At 33.0% G+C, this 22,202-nt stretch overlaps 4 protein-coding genes across 4 annotated transcripts in view; 1 reads left to right on the top strand and 3 right to left on the bottom strand.

The window, feature by feature from the left end:
• Positions 605–6,259, bottom strand: LOC109352446. Its single transcript, XM_019594438.1, has 4 exons — positions 5,967–6,259; positions 4,468–4,538; positions 2,828–2,963; positions 605–1,166 (listed from the first exon to the last, which is right to left on the bottom strand). Exons 1-4 carry the CDS (start codon positions 6,121–6,123, stop codon positions 1,081–1,083), a joined length of 450 nt encoding a protein of 149 aa, XP_019449983.1. The 5' UTR covers positions 6,124–6,259; the 3' UTR covers positions 605–1,080.
• Positions 9,036–10,467, bottom strand: LOC109353104. The gene has a single exon (XM_019595276.1). The coding sequence runs from the start codon at positions 10,465–10,467 to the stop codon at positions 9,082–9,084; it is 1,386 nt and encodes a 461-aa protein (XP_019450821.1). The 3' UTR covers positions 9,036–9,081.
• On the bottom strand, positions 12,380–17,903 carry LOC109352445 (putative G3BP-like protein). Its single transcript, XM_019594437.1, has 9 exons — positions 17,627–17,903; positions 17,398–17,532; positions 15,839–16,145; positions 14,484–14,749; positions 14,198–14,381; positions 13,855–13,976; positions 13,703–13,768; positions 13,224–13,305; positions 12,380–12,673 (listed from the first exon to the last, which is right to left on the bottom strand). Exons 1-9 carry the CDS (start codon positions 17,663–17,665, stop codon positions 12,462–12,464), a joined length of 1,413 nt encoding a protein of 470 aa, XP_019449982.1. The 5' UTR covers positions 17,666–17,903; the 3' UTR covers positions 12,380–12,461.
• Positions 20,634–22,202, top strand: part of LOC109352444 — a 2,965-nt gene continuing 1,396 nt past the window's right edge. Inside the window, exons 1-3 of the mRNA XM_019594436.1 lie at positions 20,634–20,894; positions 21,289–21,517; positions 21,971–22,123. Coding sequence (XP_019449981.1) covers positions 20,700–20,894; positions 21,289–21,517; positions 21,971–22,123 — 577 coding nt within the window. The 5' untranslated portion in view covers positions 20,634–20,699. The remainder of the gene's footprint in view (positions 20,895–21,288; positions 21,518–21,970; positions 22,124–22,202) is intronic.

The raw sequence follows: 22,202 nt of genomic DNA, 5'->3' as shown, positions 1-22,202 counted from the left end.
ATTCATTAATTGGTGTGACATAATAAGCTCAACCATATATCACAGTTGGATAATTTTCAACCCAACTATTAGCATTTAATTAGAGTTAATGTTAGAGTTTGATTGGTATGTACCAATGTATAAGAGAGTTTTATATAAACTTCTAAATATATTTTTATAAGCCAATATATGTTAGTTCTCTCTTCACTATTAAAATAAAACACAGATTTCAAAATAATAGTAGATATTTGTATTAACAGAGACACTTCAGTCTCATGGTTAAAAAATAAAAGGTTAATGGTCTCATAAGCCACATCTTATATCCCAAAGTTTGTATTACTCCTTATACCTTTTGTTTCTCATTGGTCAGAAAAATAAAACAAGAATTAAATATAAATTACCTTTATATTTTCTGACTAATAAGAATGAAAGGGTATATGGAATGGTACATAATTTGCAGAACCGTATATAATTTGCAAACTTGTAGATAGTGTGAATTAGAGTTTGCCACTTCAACTCTTCACTGGCAGAAGTTAATGGAAGGACCTATGCCAAAAGTTGTGCAAAAACATGGACAGACCATATAAAAGGGTTAAGAACCATTTAAAAAAGAACTCTACTTACATGGACAAAAACTTAATTAAACCTTTATAAAATAACAAAAATTATTATCACCAAATCAGCAGGAAATATTCATTTACACCAGAAATCAGCAATGAAAATATCACAAACAAGCAGATGAGTAAATTACCACGTTCATCCTCCACTTTGCATGTGTCCTCACTTTTGTCCCTAACATTATTAAATTACACAATTGTATCTCGGATTAACAAAAGTTATTCACCATAGTCTCTAGCACTCTATTTGCCTTATTCACTTTAGTCCCTATCGGGAACTATCTTGAATAACTTTTGTCAATCTCCGGGATGATTGTGTAATTTCGATAATATTAGGGACGAAAGCAAGAGACACATGCGAAGTGGAGGATGGTAATTTACTCGAAAAAAGGTATTTTAGATGTTTCCTATACAGTGTACACTAAAGGATTAATAACTGTCCCACCAGACATTTAACTCAGCATGTAAACTTTCACTTGATATCTCATGTTTGAGAGGAGGTTGTTCCATTTTTCTCCAATTGTCTTTGTCTGGCCCTCTCTATCTTCCTTTTACGCCATTCCTCCAAAGCTGAGAACCACAAAACATTGAAGAAAAATTAGAACTATAATATACATTAGGATTCATGAGTCAGAATGTGCAACTTCAAATTGGAACAATGGACATATTGTACAGCAATTCTTGAAGAGCAACTTGGATATTTTGAGATGATTGAAGTTTTATTTGTATAACACAATTAAATCATGTGAGTTCAAGATTACTTTTAGTTTTGCTATGATATAAGTGAATGGCATAAAAAGATCAAAACAAGTGAACACAGGAAAACTTCTAGAAGATCTCAATTAACTGTAAACTTTATTAGTGTCCTTTTAAAATATTAGACCGCAGAAAATACTTGCAGGCTCAAGTGAGTCAGCCGTTGGGGTTGTTTTAGTATGGCAGCCTAGTGCACGAGGCTTCCATATAATGAGATCTAGGGAGGGTAGATATATGCAGCATTACCCCCGAAGCAGAGAAGTTATTTCTAAGATCCGAACCGTGACCTCATAGTTAGTAAACAACAATCTTACCGTTACGTTAAACTCACCCTTTTTCAAGAAGTGTGGCTGCTGGAATATTCGGGAATATTAGGATGCGAACAAAAAGCACAACTGGCTGCAAGCCTGCAATTGTGTGGGACGCAGGGACTGTATACCGAAGCTTTAGCATTTGTTAGTACTAGGTATGAAATCAATCATGAGATTTCACCTAACAGTTTAAGCTTTTGAAATAGTTGATCTGTGACATAGAACCGATGTCTGTATGACCAAGTGGTTAAGGAGATCAATCCTTTATCTCCCGCTCCCCATTATTCCGTAAAATTGAATTTTATGATAACAGTTTAAGATTTGAGATAAATGGTCATTGACAAATAGTTTTAGGGGTGAATAAAAGAACAGACTTAGGATTTAGAAAGTGGAAACTTCAGACTGTCTGGCAAAAGATGCAAGACTGCTGGTCTTAATTCAAAGAGAAGGATCCTAGTCCTAAGACATACGGTAACTAAGAGGTTACAACAATCAACAAGAAAAATGAGCTAAATTTATTGCAACTTCCGATAGGATTGATGGTTTAATTAGTAAGGATGAGGTACAAATTTACTTGGAATTTGTTAATGCTACTGCTAGAAGACTTTAAACACAAATCAAAACCGTGTTCCAAACAGTACTACTGAAAGATCCTTAACAGATACGAACTCAGCAAGAATTAGGTAATTGAAAAGAGAGAAAGAAAATGGTCTCAGTTATTGAATGTCCACATCACGGATGAAAAACTCCTCCAAAGGGGCCTCCCCCTCACAAGGGTCTCCCCTTTTACAATTTACCAATCTGAGAATTAAAATTGAATCTCTCTCCTTTCTATTTAACTAATGACATTTCCTAACCACCCAACTAACCCCTGACAGTCATTTCCTGCTTTCCCTTTTTTCCCTCCGTGTATAATCCTTCCTGGGTCTTTCTTCAATTATCTGAAGCCTAACATTACCTAAATTAGCTAATGTTATGATTCTGAATAACTGTGATGTTCCAAAAATTGTTAAACAGTATTCCATGGAGAAACTTCCTGAATAAGTTCAATTTCGGACAACAAATCAGTTAGGAGCATGCACATTTCTGTGTTTGTTGCTTGTCTATTTGAACATACAAGAGCGACGATTGAAATAATATTCGAAGGGAGAAAAGGAGAGACACCTTTCATGCTGGCAGCATCATTCACAGAACGGAAATCCTTTAACCTTTTAGAAAGACCAACTGCAGCAGTCTGCTTTGTGTCTTTCTTCTGGGCTGTTTCTGGTTGAGTGTATACTTCCTGCTCAATCTCCCTCACCTACAATGAAAGACATTCAGATTCATAGAAAAATTTATTCTACGTAAGGTAAACAAAAACAATGACATTCTTGAGACAGTTGAGAAACAAATCTTGGCCCACCCAAAAGTTCAAAAAGTTTGTTCACTAAGATTAATTTTCAGATATGTATGCCCAAAGCTCATACTCTATAGAGACTTAAAGATTTTTGCAGTGAGAAATAAGCTAGATTTTGAAACTTAAAACAGCATAATTGGGTACTTCTGGTACTGCCAACTTTTCTAGGTAGAATTCAAGGCCTCGCATGCAGAGGGAAAAGGATGGGAGAGTGGTTACCTATATGTGAATGGGTAGCTATATGTGAACAGGGCTAAATTACATTTCGGTTTCAATTACAATACGAAACTCAGTTACACTTATCATGACGTTTAAGTATTACTTTGATGTCTAACTTTTGAGTGCAAGCTCTGGGCTATATAGAGAAAATGAGAGATTATCTGGTTAAGAAAATGAAAACGCACACGAATGATGATTGCACATTCCATTCACGTGACAAGCTACAGGACTAATAAACTACAATTTCTAATCCTCTAATCAGACAATATCCAATAGAAAATTGCAGGTTTTGGGAAATCGACAGTTATGAGGTGGGTGAATTGCAAGGCACTACCATTGGTATGACACGGTAATAAATTCTCTCTAAATTCATATCCATGTTCCATCTGTTTAACAGCACAAAAAAGGGCGGCTAAGTGCCACGAAGCTCTCACCTAGTGGGGTCTAAGGAGGGTAGATATACACAGCTTTACCATCATAGGCAAAGAGATTGTTTCCAGAATTTGAAACAATGACCTTTAGGTCACAAGGCAAGCAACCTTACCATTGCGCCAAGACTCACTCTCTCTGTTTAACATCACAATCAAGGAAACAATTGAGGAGCACAGCTGAAACAATAAAACATTCAGCGTACTACAAGAAAAATGAATTTAAGAAAGTATATCTTAATTCAAATTAACAATAGAGAAACAGAGACATCATGCAAGTCATTAGAAAAAGTCATTACACACAAAATTGAGGATAAGGAAAAGGTTCTTTATGATAATAACTTAAAAATGAATTCCTAATTTCCCAACTAGAGGGTGATTTGAAACCCACAGTTTTAGGCTTGTTCCAGAACTTGTTGAGAATATGTATTCTGTAAGTAGCGTCTAGATTCATCATATAAGCTGAAGTCTAACAAAATTATGTCATTAGGGTGATAAGAAATCGTATCATTGTAGTTTATCCTATTAACAGTACATACACAGCCTCCGTTGTGTGATTGAGACACAAGGTTTCATCATATGTCTCTCTTCTCTCTAATTATGTTCAACACTTACAAAATAACCAACCATTTGCCATAAAAATGCTGGAACTGTTCTCAACAAAAAGTGTCCTCTCTCTTTGGCATCCTGAGAGTCGTTCCTGTTCATCGAACACTTAGTATGCTCAAAATAACGAACAACAAAACCAATTACAAACTCACTCTCTTTATCAGATCCAATGGTAGCATGGCAAGACGAATTTCTTCAGACTCTTTAATGTATCTGAGTTGAGCTGCAATTTAGAATCAAGAACTCTGTTATAGGCATAAGTAGAATTAGTGTCATATATGAGATGCCTTGATTGTCCAACATTGAAAAATAGAAAGTTTTGTTCTTCTTTATGCCGACATAATTACTGTTAGATTTGAAATCAATTTTTGTCATGCACCTAACAAATGAAGCTTTTAGGATAAATTGGTTACTTGACAATTGACATGGAATCAAAGGCTTTCAATAAAAAAAAAGAGCCTTCTTAAACCAGGCATGTAATGAGTTAAATACTTGTTTGCCCCCATTCCATCTTTAAATGCAAACTTATGACAAGGTAAGGTACACTGCGGACTGGTGCTTTGTACGCAGTTCAAGCCCGTTGTGCTGCTCTATAAGGGAGCATTTCTTTAGCCTGCACCTAACAGCTTAAGCTTTTGGGACGAAAGTGCTCTTCACATAACTGTACTTAATACCTAGTCACCCAAGTAAAATTGCTTCTGAGTTGTACAGATGCGTGTTTCAATAGCAGTTTGATGGGGAAAATAGATATATTGGGTAATCAAAACTTTAAAGCCAACTAGCTTTTTTTGGTTTTCCATTTTCAGTACATAAGTATAATGGATTTATGTACTTAACACCTGATGTGTGTATCTGATGTATGAAAGACCTCCAAACCTATCAACATTTTTCTTCCCACTTTGAGACGGCTAATAATATGCAGAACAATCTTTGATATCTATGTTGACGGTTGGATTTTTCCATAAAATTTGGATGACCTCGAAAGACCCATTTGAGCATTACGGATTTACAGGGATACACAAAAAGTAAGGTTGGACAAGGCGTGGTTTGTATGCAGCCGTGTTCAGAGCACATTATGCTATTGGTTTCTTATCATCCCTATGATAATTAAGAAATCTTGCTTTTGTCATAGCATCATAATCTAAAACAATATACAAAAAATCATAACCAACAACCACAATTTCAAGCTTATCACTGAACATCGAACCATAAAGCTGATCAGAGAAGACTATTGAGCAATATTTACATCTTATTGTGGAAAGCAAGCAAACAAAAGATGACAACCACTTGCCATGATTAAATTCATATTCTAATTTAAGCATCATTACATTTATCACCAAGCAACTCAAACTCATAGTTCTAACTGCATATAAATTATAGTAAATAACCCCCAAAATAGGATTTTTTTTTTTTTTTAATATCTCAATCTATCAACAAAGAAAGTGAAAATCATTTCAATAAACAAAGTCAAACCCCTTCTCCTCAATCTAACCACACACAAAAAAACATAATCTTTACAAAAAAATCTCAACTTTAGAACATGATCGGCCAAAATAAACAAAACCCATGATCCAATTCATCTAAAGGATAGAAAATTCAATAAAAAATAGCAAAAATTGAAAGGGAAAAAATAGAAAGCAAAAGAACTAGCCTGCGTTTGAGTTAGCAGTAGAGAGTTTGGAGCGGGTATAAGCAGAAGAGAGAAAAGCATGAAGCAAGAAGATTGCAGTGATTATGTTGAGAAAACAAACAACCATTGTAGCGTTCCTAAAAGAGAATCTGAGCCTCCACCATTGTTGCCCTTCCATTTTTTGATTTGTTTTTTGTTGTTGCGAAAGAAGCTTCACCAAAAGTAGACTTTGCTTTTTCTTTTCCTCCCTATATTGAAGCCAGTGGGACCTGAATGTGACTCCAAGTTAGGCCAATATATCTCATACAAAGAGATAGTGCTACTTCACGTTTTTCTTCTCAAATCTCATCAAGTCATAATATATTATTTTCCTAAACTTATTTATTATTTTCAAGTTTAACTTATATCACTTGTAGTCTGATTAATAGTAATAATATATTTTTTTATAAATTTTCTTATATCAAAGTAAATTAAAAGAGAGAAAAAAAGTATATATTGTTACTAAATTATTTACTGTTTATATTTAATTATCGTTCACTCTTCAAAAAAAATAATATAAATGAATAGATGAATGGTGCACTGATTATATATAAATCTTTATACTAACATTGTATAGTTTATACTCAAATTAAAATATTTCACCGAGAAACCAATTATTAAGAAATAAATTATTTTTGTGTCAAATATTACTAAGATATTTAAGAAGAAGAAAAATATGGAGTGTCCTAAAATTTATTAATAAGTTTTTAAGTTATTTCCTATTTCAAATATCAAATTTATTTATTTTTGTTTTAGAATTAATTACACTAATATTCCATGAATTTTAATGAAGTCACATAAGCTACTCCTATATTTTTCAGTATCTACATAAACTCCTTAACTTACATATATTATACTAATTATCTTTGTATAAGATATAAGTGTAATTTTTTAAATAAAAATGGTGATAAATGTTATTAAGTTAAACAAAATATGATATATTGTGAAAACAAGTCCAAATAGTATACGAATCAATATTTTTTTATTTTTTGGTTCAATACAATATAATAAAAGAGTGATTTAAACAATATTTTCATAGAATTATTGATGCATTTCGTAATGAACCAAAAATATGAAAGATATATTAACTCTTATATTATTTGGACTTTTTTTCAAATATACATGTTTTCTTACATTAATCACACTCATCACTTTATAGCATAGATAATTAATGTAATATATGTACACAAATAAGGGTGTTCTATATAATAAATTTCATTAAAAAAAATCAATAGATATTAGTATAATTTAGTCTTTATTTTATAAGTTTGATTACTCAGATGTTTTTTAAACATGGTTTCTAAAAATGATAGAAGAGTTTTATAAATATTTATATTTTAATATCATTTGTTTTGAGAATTATAAGGAAAAACATGATAATATGATGGGAATGAAAAAATAATTACATGATCTAATTGAAATAAAAAAACAACTTACATTGACCAATAGAATATTCTTCCTTTATTTTATCCATCAAATATTATTTCATGAAATATTTATATAATGTAACTCAAAAAGATTTGACTCATTAACAATTTATGTGTTTTCCATTCCAACAATAAGTTTCAAATTATAACTTATACTACTAAAACATGCCTAAAAGGGCATACTAATAATTAAAGTAATATAATTTCTATATTCCAATTTTGCTATTAAGTTATCATACTTATCTTTTACTTTTATTAGAAGAAGTAGACATTTTCTTAAATTCCATATTCAAACATAATTTGTTTTATCATTCTTAAAGGTTTCCTACCTTATTTTATTTTCATTTATACTTAAAGAACTAATTTCTTTTAAATTATATAATTGTTTTTCCTAACAAATATCACTATTAGAAATCGAATCCTATATATTTTAGTCTATCTAAAAATCTAATGAGATTTTATATCACTATATCAACATATTGTTGTCTTTGTAAGTTAAATAAATGTTATATGCAAAAATATTGATGTGCATGTGTAAACTTGACACATATTCTGGTGTGTAATTTCTGCAAAACCTAACTTTCTTGCAACTGCATTTGTTTAGCTATACATAATGATATTTGCTTAACTCTCTGAGGGGCATAGAGATAATTGATTTAAACTCATTAATAAATCTATTTTTTTTTCCTCTTTATTTTTTGCTGTTTGTGGCTAACACAACACAATAATCACTTTCATGAATAAGGATTCTCTCCATTAATAGAGAGATAAATACTTGATTTTACATGTATTTTTAATACAAAAATATTAATACATTATATAAAAAAAATGTCTTACCATGCTATTATTTCCTTTATTTTTTTGTAGTACTTGTCTTTCCATTACTCTTCTATTATACCAACTTTAAAAATTCAAGCACCCAGAAATGTTCCATGCCAATTAAAAGTTGTTTTTTTCATTTTGTTCCAAATCTCTTAATTTTTTGATGTCTTCAAAATTAAAGAGCTTATCATCCTATTTTTAACTACGTCCTTGTTTATTACATCCTCTTATTTAACTTCTATTTTTTACTCTCTTAATTGCTCCAAAACAATGACAAATGGGTCAAGATAATATACATATATATTAAGGAGGATATACCAAACTTTTATATATATCATGTTATAATCTTCAACTTAAAAAAAAAGAACTTTAAAATGGGGAAACAACTGTTATCCCCATATTTTGTCAGTGTTTAAGTATTTTTTGCTACCCAAACACCATAATTGGAACGAATTATGATTCTCTAAGTAGACCAAAAACAATATAAAAAATTAGGATATGACACGTTTATATTTTATATATAATAATATGACAATTTTTATCCTTTAATAATTAATACCAAGTCCAAAAATAACAACTGTTCCATTTCCAACATACTTGTTTTAATAAATCAGCCTTTAAAGTCAATATTACTATAATTTTTGTACATTTTACTTCACAAAAAGCTATATTTCAGTCGGAAAATTTTATTTTCACATTGTATAAAATTGAGGAACTCTAACACAAAATACAAGTTGAAAGGTTATTAAATTGATTGGCAAAGATGTGTTGTGAACTGCAATTTCTCATAACATTTCCTATCTTCACGTTCAACCTGCCATGCATGCAACTCAATCTGTTTCTTCTTCTCATTGCAAGCTTGTATTATCCACCGACTTAGTACGGCGGCGCCGGTTCTTCTTACCATCACCGCCGCAAACAATGGAGCACTCAACACCACATATAACACTAAAGCAAGAGAACAATCCATTCCCACCACCACCACCACCAGTGTTCCTCCGTGAACTCCTCTCTTTCTTGCTCGACGACGTCGTCGGCTTGCTCGACATCTCGCCGCCATCATATACGGGCGCCAAGTCCGTCCGCCACCTCTCAACTTTAGGTTTCAACTCTTCCACACTTTCATCCAAGCTCCACCCTCCTACCGTAGAATTTTCTCCCTCCTCCACCACCGGCTTCCTTGCCACCTCCGCTGCCACCTCTGAAGCCGATGGGCCCAGCTCGGAGTCAGTCATGATGGGTTGGTGAACCATATTTCCCATTTTTGACCTGCGTGGAGTACCATACTCAAGATGGTTCACTTTAGCGAATGGGTGCATTGGTGTGGCTCTCATGGCTGCACCTATTTTCGGAGTAGCATTATAAGCCATGGCTGGTGTGTTCCGAAATTGTGGCTTTGGGGATGGCTTGATTTCGTAGCTAACACTCATTCTTGGAGCTGAAAGCCGTTGCAAGGTGTTGAAGTCGCTTGTGGTGGCTTCTTGTGACTCATGAGCCACCATTGTTTTCCTTTTACCAACTTTTGGCTTCTTTGGTGTTGCCTTAACATTTGAACTACTCTTTTTCTTACTCTTGCTGCTAGCTTCAGAATGAGAAGTTATTGAATTTGCTTTAAACCCTTTAGCCTTCCCATGTTTCTCGTGAGCCATGGCTTCTGAGTCGATCATTGAGCTGGTGTCGCTCTTCGTGCGGCGAAGCTCTGGCTCAGCTTGAGCTTGATGGCTCATGTGGTTGGTATGAACATGGTGATAATCAGGAGTTGAGGTGTTATGTGTATATAAAGGCATGCTTCGCATGGAGCTATCAAGAATTGTTACTCCAACATTCAAGATCCCTTTTGGGCGACCGGAGGGTCGATGGACCTGGAGCGCCATAAATCGCATGCTCGATGGCTTGTAGGTATTGTGGAAAGGCTTAGAGGGTGGCGGGAAAAGGTCACATGCGAGTACTTCAGCAGTGCCAACATGTATGTCTTTTAACCAATGGAGAGCAAAAATGTCAATGGTAATCAATGATGTTTCATCATAAAAGAAGTCTTCTTCTACTTTGAAGATGAATTTGTCATTCCATGTAGGATTATTATGGCCATCTGGATCAATCCGGCTCGAAAGTTTGCGGTCAGGGTCAATCCACGCAACCGCATAGGTGCGCATGGATCGGCCCACAGAAGCTAAGTCCTGTGCGGATATAACATTGAGCTCCAAGAGTTGATAACATTCTAAAATGTTAGACATGTTATCCTTCATGACTAAGGAGAAGAAATTGCATAAAAAGAGAAAATTGGAAATGAAACACTAGGGATTGGGGTGGGTGCCTTTGAGCAAAGAGAAAAAGGGAAATGAAATGAAGGCGTTTAAGATAGGGTTGTTGAGTGCATACTTGAAGGAAAAATAACATTGCACTGTAAACAGCAAATCAAAGGGGCATTGAAATAGTTTTCAACCCTTAATTTGGGTCATGATATGGAAAAACTGTGCTTTTGATTTGAGTCTAAGTTTGGATTAGTTGTTGGCAAAGCTATCTTACAAGATCTGCAACTGTGTCAATATACAAACATACTTACCTATTTTAGAATGCAAGACTTCCTGTAAAGGTTAAACCTTGTTATGTAACAGTAAAATACGAGTAGATACCAACACAGATCAGCTCCTAAAACTTTTCTCTATTTCTTGTCCTAATTCATTAAAAAGTATCATTTAAATAATAAAAAGTTCAAAAAATAAAAATTAATATTTTTATATTACGGTAAATCTAATTAGTAAAGACATGGGCATCATTTTTTTTGGATAAAGATTATAACTGTTCTCAAATTAGACCCACTCAGCCATAATATTATTGATTAAAAACTTAGCCCTCTAATTACTTTTTGTATAAGCGCCCTTGAATTAAGTTTCTTTCAAGCACCCCTCAATTAAATTATTAACCTCTATTGTCTTACAATGAGTGTCACGTCAGATGTTATGATCTTGTAATTGATTGAAAAATATATATTTAAATTAAAATTTAATTTTTAATATTTTTTTTGATCAATTATAAGGTTATGACAGACATTTATCAAAGGAACATACACCCTTAAATTATATACACTAGTCAGAAATTGTAACTATGCTTTTTGTGTCGCATTTTAGGACCATTGGATCTCCAATTTGTCTATTTGCCTCCATTTTCAATTAATCGTTATTTAAAAAAACTAATCATAAATGATTAAAAAAAAATGTATGAATAGTAAAATTGGATTGATAACAAATTTATTTGATGTTATGAAATCCAAATTAAATATCATGAATAAATATGTCAGATTTAACCAATTAAACTGTGAAATAAAATAGAATCATGTTAATTTTTATTTATAAACATATAAATGCATAATTATATATAACTAATAATATGTCATTATATTAGAATACTATTTTTTTCATTTTTGCACTAGAATCAAACATAACATTCAAGTAGAGTAGCATCTCTTTCCTCTTTTTATTTTATTTTAAGTAAATCATCTATTTTATTTATCTAGTTATTTTAAGATAACTTGTCCTAACCAAGATTTTGAATGTCCAAAGCACTTTAATCTCATTCGATTAAGACTACAAACCAAAACTGTTTGCAAGGCCGGTCAATAGTCAAACAGTCTAGTAGTCCTATCATTGCTTTATAACTTAATTATAGAACAAATTCACCTTTAAAAATGTATATTTTATTGATAACCTAGGTGTCATCCTTTCAAAAACATCAAAGTGCATCTCTGCCTCAACAAAAACCATATACGTGAATTGAATCTAATATAAAACATACTCTATCAACCATGATAGACTTTGTTGGTTGTGCATTATTTTAAATTAACTATATTCCATTTTTTATTTATCCAAAAACAGTTTTTTTTCTAAAAGATAAACCAGACGCTAATATTTTTATATCTTAGTAGTTAAGGGAGAAAGCTAGGAAGGATAATATCAAACCCTAAACTGAAGTACTATAAAATTGAAATAACAAGATCTCAGATTTCAATGAAGAGAAAACAAATGTCAGATTTCAAACAAAATTCCAGAAGAAACTAATAAAAGAAAACACTGGAAGTCTGGAGCCAAACTTATCAGAAACGAAATTCCATCCAAATTCTTTGAGCATGTAAATTTATGACCTCAAAAATATCAATATTTGGTTTAATATATTTAAATTGACTATCTGAACCCAAAATTTGATTAGGTAACTAAAAAAATTGTGCTTACTACTAATATGACTCAGCCTGATTCTGCCCATTTCCTGCTGCTGCTTGATGGCCTGAATGTCCTCTCTCTTGACGGGAACTGTGCTGGTAGAAGCCATTTCCTCGCGGTTTGTTATACCCTCGAGTGTCATAGCCGCTTCCCCTGCCATAGTTCCTTGAACCGAAGCGCCCTCTTGGTGCCTCTGATTGATAGCCACCCCTGCCTCTACCCCGCCCTGAAGATAATACAGTGAAAATAATAAGCAAAACAACAAAGCCAGAAAGTGGCTTATTAACAGCTTTATTATGAAAAGAAAACATTGAGAATTTTAGGAAAACGAAGTGTGGGACTGTCTCTCTAACTAGCTACCATCAGCATCATTATTAATACAACAAAAAGCTGGTGAAATTGAGTTAGACCAAGATCATTTTTATGATGCCATCGTACAATGAAGCATGATGTGCGTCAAATCAGAACCATAACATAGTTCACATGTCACATGGAAGAGTTGCTAAATAGTGGACCGGCAAACATGAAGCTACCACAACAAACCTTGCGTGATCCTTGTGCAAAAATTAACATGTTCTAGATTAAATTGTAAGTGATCAAAACAGTCACTTGAGAATGCACTACCAGTGTTTTCAATTGCAAAGTAGCAGTAAAGATTCATTTCTTTACCATGTATATGTCAAACAAATTTCAGGGGCATTGATGTCAAAGAAAGTTTAAGGAAAAAAAATTGCGGAAAGAAAACTAAAAAGAAATGGCAGTGAAAGAAGGCATACTTCCTCCTCTTGAAGGAATGCTACTGTTTGGTCTTCTCTCTTCAATATATGCTTGTCTTCCTCCTATCTGAACAGATCCTGCCTACAAACATACAAAACATGAATGACTTTATTGCACATGATGAGGCCAGAAATTAGACCCAGGTAAAATATATTGTAAAATTTTGCAACGCAAATTAAAAGAAAATTAAGTTTGTGCAGCAGATCAGATCAAAAACAGCTAGAAACTATTAGATCGATAGTGCATATTGATTATTGAAAACCCAAGATCATGACAACCAGTTAGTAAGTTCAATGTCAGTTTTGACCCTTTACGGTTGAGATGGCATATTTTTACATAATATTGCATAAGCAATAATGCATAATTATAATTAAAACAAAATCCAAACCTTGACTGCATTAAATAATTATAAGAAATGAGTATTTTTAGATTAATATTTCATAAACAATACATAATTATAATTAAAACCAAATCAAACCTTGATTGCATTATGAACACCAGTAATATCTTCAAATTCAACAAATGCGTAGCAAAAACCAACATCCTGTATATAAGTGAAAAGTTTAGCTTCATAATATGACATAAATGAACTAATATTAAACAATTATTAGAAGATGCGAAGACATAAACCTTCCGACTTCTTATGACAACACTATCAGGCCTGATTCTACCAAAATTCTGGAACTCCTCTTCAATCTCAGAAGGAGAGACAGTAGGTGGCAAGTTTCTCACATAAACGGACTTGATTTCATCTGAAAGCATTCCCAAGGAAATCAAAATCAGTGGTAGAGACGAATGAATGAATGATAAAAGCTGCATGCACATAACACTTCAAGGCATTTTTAAACAAATTGATTAATTTGTAGAAGCCTGACCCTGCTTACGAAGATGTGTGCATCAACGCCACAAAGAAAATAAATAATACTAGAGGAAGGGAATAAATGATCAATTCTCAACAACTACAAACAATAACCTTCATATTCTGTTGCAGGAATCTCCTCCACTGCATCAGTCTCAGACCTCTCAAATCCATTTGTGGACACAGTTGTTTGCTGACTACTAGCCTGTGGAGCACTATCCCACTCAGAAGAGGGCACATTCTTTTGGGGAGGCTGAGAAGCTGTGGAAGGCGTAGAATGTCCTTTAGCAACCCGTAACTTGCAAGAACAGTCCGTGACATTGTCAGTGCCAAAGGTATATAACTAATCCCAAGAGTATACATTATCTGGAAATGAACATAATAGTTACATAGCACATACAATGGAGGCATAGGTGTGCTTTTGGGGCTCTTCAGAAGGTTCTTCAGCAGAAGCAGGTACGTGGTCTTGCACTGGATTCACTGTAGATTGAAGTGAACCATTTGACTCTTTGGCAGCATTGTCCTCCTTAACATACTCAGGATCAGGGACTTGCTGCATGTGTTGCTCTGAAAATCCATAATTGTCAACTACACCATTTTCTTTGACCTCATTAGTAGCAACAAACTCCCTAGTCGGAATAGCTCCGCCCAGAAGGTAGTTGGACACTGCAAAACCCATATCTCTCAATTACTTAAAAGAACACAATTTCCAAAATCAGTTATTTTACATGATGACTCAAATGGCTATTTGCCTCACTTTTCTGAAGTAAAAGTTTGTAATTTTCTAAAAATATACTACTTCTGTTCCTATATATCTGTTTATTTTGAAGAATTATTTTGCTCCGGTTTATCTGTCCCGTTTAGTAGTTCAAGAGTGTAGTAAGTGTTATTTTCCATGTTTACCCGTATTTAATACTTTCTTGATTCACGCAAGTAGTGGAAAAAATTAATGATCACACAGTGAGAAAGGGTATATTAGGGGGGAAAAGACAATAAATGTCATGTGAATCAACACAGCATTACATTTATTAAGGGTTGTTATTTTCCAATGGGACAGATAAATAGGAATGGAAGTAATATATTAGTAAATGAAGTTTGTGATGAAGAACCACGAATGACTGAAAAAGCATGGTGATTCAAGCTGCATCACCCAAAAGACAATATTTGGTTAAGCTTTCAACTCTTTGATTCCTAGTCCTAGAAATCGATATCTGATCTTATCATTCTATATTTAAGCTTCAATTTATGCACAGAAAGGATTAGTTTTGTCATCCAATTTGATTCAAGTGATTTTGCATTGTCTATGTGATAATAATGGTTTGTAGCATTTGAAGACTGATGATGTGGCAAATACAATTAGTGATAATGTCAAATTACAAATATGGTAACTGTAATAAAAGCAATATTGCCAGAAGCAGTGGGGTGGGCATGATAATAGTTTGAGGAATAAACAGATCTGTGAACTTAGCAGTGGTGTAGGCATGATAACACAAGTCACTGACTACTACAGATTCTGAGACTACCAAGAACCAACTAAACAACACAACCTAACAGTCTAACACTCTAAACCAGATTAGATCCATAATTCATGTCAAGATCATGGAACAGCCATGGAGAGGCAGAGTCACAATGACAACTGCTAAAAATTATATGTGGAAACAATGGTTTACATTTTCCCTATTTTAACTCTGATGCCAATAAGTGGAGTGATAATTGTTCAATCAAATTACAAAATCATGCTAAAGCAGAACTTACCTGGATTATTAATTGCGCTTGGAGAATTGATTTTCGGATCAAGATTACTCTGAGCTAACAAGGCCGCTTGATGGTGGTTAACTGGATCCTCTTCAACAAAGTGAAAAATATCATTGAGCACAAAAAAGCCTTTCTCTTGGGGTGCAAGGAAGAATGTTTGCATGAATTTCCTCCTTCTACTGTACTCCTTAATTTCCACTGATCCAGAGACCATCACAAGAACACCACCACTCCATGACTCCATAGACTGTGCAGTCTTTATTTCAATCCCAGTATAACTCAGTGACATAACCATTGCATGGATTTGCTGCATGCAGATAAATTTCTTTAATTCTTGGTGGAAATTGAAAATAAAGTTTTTAACTCAGTGTGAATATCTTTGATTCATGCATGGAATTTCTTTAACTCGGGGTAAATTTCTTTAATTCTTGCATGAAATTTCTTTACTATAACTGTACATGCATAAAAATTGAAAATAAAGCCAAACCCATTCAAACAATCAAGGACCCTACTGAAGTGAAAGAAATCTAAACTAGAAGGGAGAATACCCTATCTTTTTAACTCAGACAAGTAGCTTTTTTTTTACTAATCTAGTACAACTTCCATGTAATTATTATACGCTAGATGACTGAAAGAATCCCAAACAAAGCCACGACATAGTAAACTAGGAAAGTTGAACTTGAAATCATTCCGGGATTCCAGCCCCAAATTGTCAGTTTATTGTTGGAGCCTTGGAGGATAATTGTGTATAACAATTAGATATACTAGGGAAAAACAGATGAATGCTAAAGATCATAGTAATTAATCAAGTGCAATTGCAAAACTATTGGTCATCATGACACCTTGCAGCACAGGCTTCCTCGAAATCCATATTTTTTCCCCCGAAGTTTACGCCACAGCCAATATCATACCAAATAGTGTCCCTAATCGTGTTTGTAGCCGCTACACTGAACAAGAGCAAGAAAACCCTGTTTTATGAACTAATTTTGGAGTTTTCTCAAACATTTGTCAGAGTATTTTAGGGGTTCTCATCGTTTTTGCATCAGAGTGAAGCCCTTCAAATCCAGACCACCTTTATAGGTGTAGTAGAAACTTCCGATAAATTTTCTTTTAAATGAATAATTATATGCCCCAGCGCATAAAAAAACTCCATGACTCGGTACAGTCTTATTTACAACCAACTCTGGTCACAGAAAACACTCCAAACTCAAACTTAAACCAGGGGCAGCACAAGTTAAAAATTAGAGTTTTTAAACATATACCTTTTTTGCAGAAATCTAAACACTTTAACTTATCCGCCTTAAATAAAACTATTATTCCCTTGTCTTTTTTGATAAATATAACTGCTCTCTTTTTTGATAAATTATCTTGGAACTCACATAATTTCACATTTACATGTATCAAATACATCTTCCAATACAAACTTACTACTTTTACTTCCATAGCCAATGCACTAGCGCACTCGTTAGTATTTTGTAAAGAAAAGTGAAAACCGAAAACTAAAAACATAAGTCTATCATTACAAACCAAATTGATTAAATGATAGTAAAGAGAATTACAAGCATTGCCGCGGCAGTTTCCCTAGCGTGGCCATCGATACGGAGCATGGTGCTAGCATCGGAGTAGAACTGATGAACATACTCGGGTTGGGTCTGAAGAACATGGTAATACTGACCCACGAAATAAGTCCCTACCTGAACATAATAAAGCATAAAAAAATCAAATATTGATTTGCAAGAAGAAAACTTTGATGCAAAACATAGATAAAGAGAGAGAGGGGAATGGAACCTGAGCTGAAGTAACGGGAATAGGATAGGGCGTAGCCATTGGAGAGAGTGAGTGAAACCCTAATTTAATTGAAACTTGAGTAGATCAGCAATGCTGGTGCGGGTACAAGATGGATTGTGAGTGAGATTACAGAGAGATATGAGAAAGAAAGAGGGTTTAGCGAGAGAGAGAGAGAGAGAGAGAGAGAAAAGGGATTTGCGTCTTTTCTTCTCCACGGGTTGATGGGTTTGTTTTTGTTTTACCAGAAACAAAGAAGCTCGTCTTTCTTGGACACTATTTTTTGAAGGAGCAATGTCCCAAAAAATAAATCACCCTATCACATAAAAATATAGAATTAATAATAAAATATATTTTTGGTTAATCACAAATAATGATGCATATGTAGTCTACCTAAAATATAAATTGCCATATATTTTTTTCTTTATGGTTTCCTCCATCATATTCTTGGCAGTGTTATCTTTCAGAATATGTATATCAAAATATATAATAAATACTCATTTTAGTTTCTTATCTTTTTCAATTTTACTAGTTTAGTTTCTCAAAAATTGAAAAACTTAAAATGGTTTCAAATTTTTTTAAATGTAAGTTAAATTAATCTATATCGTGAGTGTTATAAAACATACTAAAAATGACTAAATTAACTCATATTTGAAATTTGGAGACTATTTTGAGTTTTTCAATATTTAGAGACCAAAGTGGTAAAGTAAAAAAATATAAGCGACTCAAATGTATATTTACTCTAAAATATATATAAATATTTAGTTGACATTTATATATCTTATTGACATTCATAATAATAACTTGAAATCATGGTTGTTTATGATATATATTCATGGTAATTCATCAAAATACCTTTGCCATTTGAGTTATATAATTGAGAAAACAATAAATTTATGCTAAATGATACTTGAATACAATTATAGAATTAAAAAATTGTTATTTGATTATAGTGAGTATTTTGTACTCTAATTACTTATATTAACCTCAAATGGAGGAGTAATCCATAGTGGTGTTATTAATACATTACCAGTCATCAAACCGGTTAGCGTACTGGTATAGTGGTTCAATCAATGGTTCACTAATTAAACCGTATACCAATAAAATTAGATATACATATATAACATATTAACATTAATAATTAAAAATAAAAAAATCAATACTTTTTTTATTTTCACTAAAACAATTAATTTTAAATAAAAATCGTTCAATATGACCGATACGGTTCAATTGAAAACCAACTAGTATGACTGGTTTTAGCCGGTTTTGATCGGTATGATTGCATGACCAATATAATTGTTATATTGTGTTGGTATTGATACATATTCATTGGTTGAACCGGCCGACACGAAACAGTTTTTACAACACTGTTCCATAGATTAGAATAATGAATATAACATCTCATAACTAAATTAAATTCAAATATCATATTTAAGAATACAAATGTATTGAATGAAACTTGTAACTTATAACTTATAAGCTATTGAGTAGTACATTTAACATAAAAATCACACCACAAATATATGAGCATATGATTTATTAATGATGTTCGCCCCTTCATGTATTGAACATTTCCGATGTTAAATTATCTCTCCATTGACCCTATGCACTGCTTGGTTCCACATTAGTGATCATCATTAGAGGATTCAACTTCTCGGAAATTACTTTATAAAGAATCCATATTCATTTGCTTATGAATATGATTATGTAGAAAGCAACAAGCTACTGTTATTCTTCCTTGAGTTATAATAGGATAAAAAGGCTTCTCTCTCAATATTTCCCAATGTCCTTCTAACAACACAAAGCACATTTCTATTACATTCCTAGTTGAAGAATGTTTCATATTAAAAAATTCCTTAGGTGTTGTTGGTTGTGAGCCATTTTCCCAGTGATTGAGGTCATATTCTTGGCCTTTATAAGGAGTAAGAAATCCTTCTCCGTTCATATAGTCAGCATCACATAAATAATAATTCCCTGACACGATAACATTAAAGTTATTACCATATACAACATATATGGTAGGTACATTTTGTTATATAAATGAATACTATTATATCTTGTGGAACCCTTAAGCCATTTGGACTAGAAATAGCATATCTAAGGACACTAGAGTATGCAACTTAATCCTCCTATATGTTGCAAATTTGGAGAACAAACACTTAATACATTGGTAACTATCTCGCTCTTCTTTGTTTGACATCTTCTCTTGTCACCTTTAGATGGATTGACCCTAATATATATATCATCAAAAACTCCTAAACAATTCTATGCATCGTAATAAATTGCTAGTTATTACTAAATTGAAAAGGAATTTTAAGTCATGCATTAGTAAAACAAAAAAAATATGTCAGTTGCATAAAGGGAGACAATGTGTTATTTTATGTAACATGTTTAATAAAATGTTTAGACAAGTCATAATGATGTCACTTTAATATTTCATCATGTCATAATAATGTCATTTCCATATTTTTGTTTAGACAAGTCACATTTTAATAAAACAAAAAGGAATTTTTAGTATCTATATTAAAAATGTCTCCTAGAAGATAGAGTGTTACTTTTAAACAACAACCCAATATTTCATATTATTAATTTATAATATAAAAAGTTGACAAATTTTGTATTGACTATCAACTGTCTAACAAAACAATTACTTTTTATCAGAATTTAAATTAACCAATGTATAATATAAACACACATACACATATCTTATTTAATACATAACTAAACAAAAATAAATATAGTATACTATTACATGTAATTTTTATTCATATAACACAATTTAATTAGTTTAAAATTTAATTTCCCAAAACAATGGTTCAATTATTGTAAAAAAAATATATATACACATTGTATCAAATTTATATACAATTAATATATAATCTACCATTTATATTTAATCGTCTTTAAATATAAAAAAAATATAATATAAATTAATAATAAATAATATAATCTCAAAAGTCCAAAGTCGAAAGATACGAAATCTGATTCTGGTCGAGTGGGAAACAAACAGTAAAAACCCGATCCAAATCATCCACCGTCCATTTCACTTCATTATCAGGGTTTAGGGATTTGTCTCATGTGGCGCAGAGCTAGTTCAACCATCCTCCGCCGTTTCTCGACTTCAGTGCGACGGCACCCGAAGGACGAAGGAGACTGGCTCTATTCGTCGGAATGGTGGGGTTCCTCCGACGACGGACATACCGTTCTCCGATCAACTTCCGGCAAGGGGAACGGCGTCGTTGCTGTCCATGCTCACCCCTCTTCCAGACCCGTAAGTTTTACATTCCCTTTCATCACTTCACTCAAAAGTCAACACCATTCCTTTTGGTCAACCATTTTAAAATTGTGACCACAGGCCAATGTTTTAAATTGCATTCCACAACCGGGCCGAAACGCAGTAACCGCAATTGTGACCCGAGGTCACATTTTCCCGACCGCAATTGTAATTTAAAACATTGTTTCGGTGTATTCAGTTTTTCTTAAATTTTAAAACAGTGCATACAAACTCAACGGTTTGTATATTATTATTATTATCAATAAAGTTAAAAGCTCACACACAGAAACACATCATTTTGTACATATTCCTTTTTTTTTTTTTCTGATTCCACTTTTGCATTTCTGGATGATTTTGACAAAGGAACTACTTGTTTTTACATGATATTCAGAGCAAAACGGATTGGTCCAAAATGGAAAAATGGTTGCAGCGTAGGTATGAGGAAGTGCATCCAAGATATGATGATGGAGGGAATCTTAAGGTGCTTGGATATCAGTGGCGTGTGCTTCGTTTTAACGATGTTACTCGTCAGAGCACTGTGAAAGTAATGGCTGCTTACCAAGAAAACAAGCCGGGTTCTGTCTATCTTATGCAGCAGCCGCATTGTTTGGCTGTTCCATGTACATTTCTTAACCACTATATTTAATGTGTCTAAAAAAATAAAATAATTATATGGGTTTGTGTCTTGTGTGTTAATAAGTAATAACATCAACTAGGGTCAGTTTGGTATTCTAGGTAGTTAACTTTTATATGACAGTTGATGAATTGTATAAAAATTTATCGTATGCAATATTTAGCAGATTATCAAATTGACTTGGAGTTATTTTTTAGTTTGTAATTTCTATTATGTAACCCTGTAAGATTTTGAAGATTAAAACAGCTGCTAGAAGTGATGCAAGCTCGGTGATCTATATCAAATTTGAGCAATATTTGCTTGACTTAGGAAGGGACTTGAGCACCAAATAAATGTCACGTGGTTAATCATGGATTCTATCTGTCATTGATATATGTTTGAACTTTATATTCAATCGAATGTCAAGTTTTCTTTTGATTTATTTAATGCTGGCTTGCAGATGTGAAGAGTATGGTATCAGCTGGGTTGACTACTTTAGCATCATGTAATTATGATATCATCAGCACATTGCAAGGAAAGAAAAATATGCACATTTTGTGCATTGGGCATGGTGGCGGAAGTTTACCTCTGTTTTTGGCAAGTAAAATCCAAGGTAAATATTATTCTTCCTTGTGGGTTATTCTGGTTTTCAGTAGTTGTTTGAAATATCCAAGTTTCAAATTATTGCTGGA

Source organism: Lupinus angustifolius, chromosome LG07, assembly GCF_001865875.1.
Source record: "Lupinus angustifolius cultivar Tanjil chromosome LG07, LupAngTanjil_v1.0, whole genome shotgun sequence".
NCBI classification, from domain to species: Eukaryota; Viridiplantae; Streptophyta; class Magnoliopsida; order Fabales; family Fabaceae; genus Lupinus; species Lupinus angustifolius.
Note: the sequence above shows the minus strand (reverse complement) of the source record. Positions and strands in the feature narration are given on the sequence as shown.

Bases quoted from the DNA above. Each gene is read 5' to 3' on its own strand.
- LOC109352446 (XM_019594438.1), bottom strand. From the start codon at position 6,123: ATGGAAGGGCAACAATGGTGGAGGCTCAGATTCTCTTTTAGGAACGCT. The intron at 4,539-5,966 runs GCTAGTTCTTTT...TCTAAATTGCAG, and splicing joins TACTGCTAACTCAAACGCAG to CTCAACTCAGATACATTAAA. The intron at 2,964-4,467 runs GTGAGTTTGTAA...CTTTCATTGTAG, and splicing joins CATTGGATCTGATAAAGAGA to GTGAGGGAGATTGAGCAGGA.
- LOC109353104 (XM_019595276.1), bottom strand. From the start codon at position 10,467: ATGTCTAACATTTTAGAATGTTATCAACTCTTGGAGCTCAATGTTATA.
- LOC109352445 (XM_019594437.1), bottom strand. From the start codon at position 17,665: ATGGCTACGCCCTATCCTATTCCCGTTACTTCAGCTCAG. The intron at 16,146-17,397 runs GTAATTCTCTTT...ATCTGCATGCAG, and splicing joins AAACTGCCGCGGCAATGCTT to CAAATCCATGCAATGGTTAT. The intron at 14,750-15,838 runs GTAAGTTCTGCT...TGGGTTTTGCAG, and splicing joins AAGCGCAATTAATAATCCAG to TGTCCAACTACCTTCTGGGC.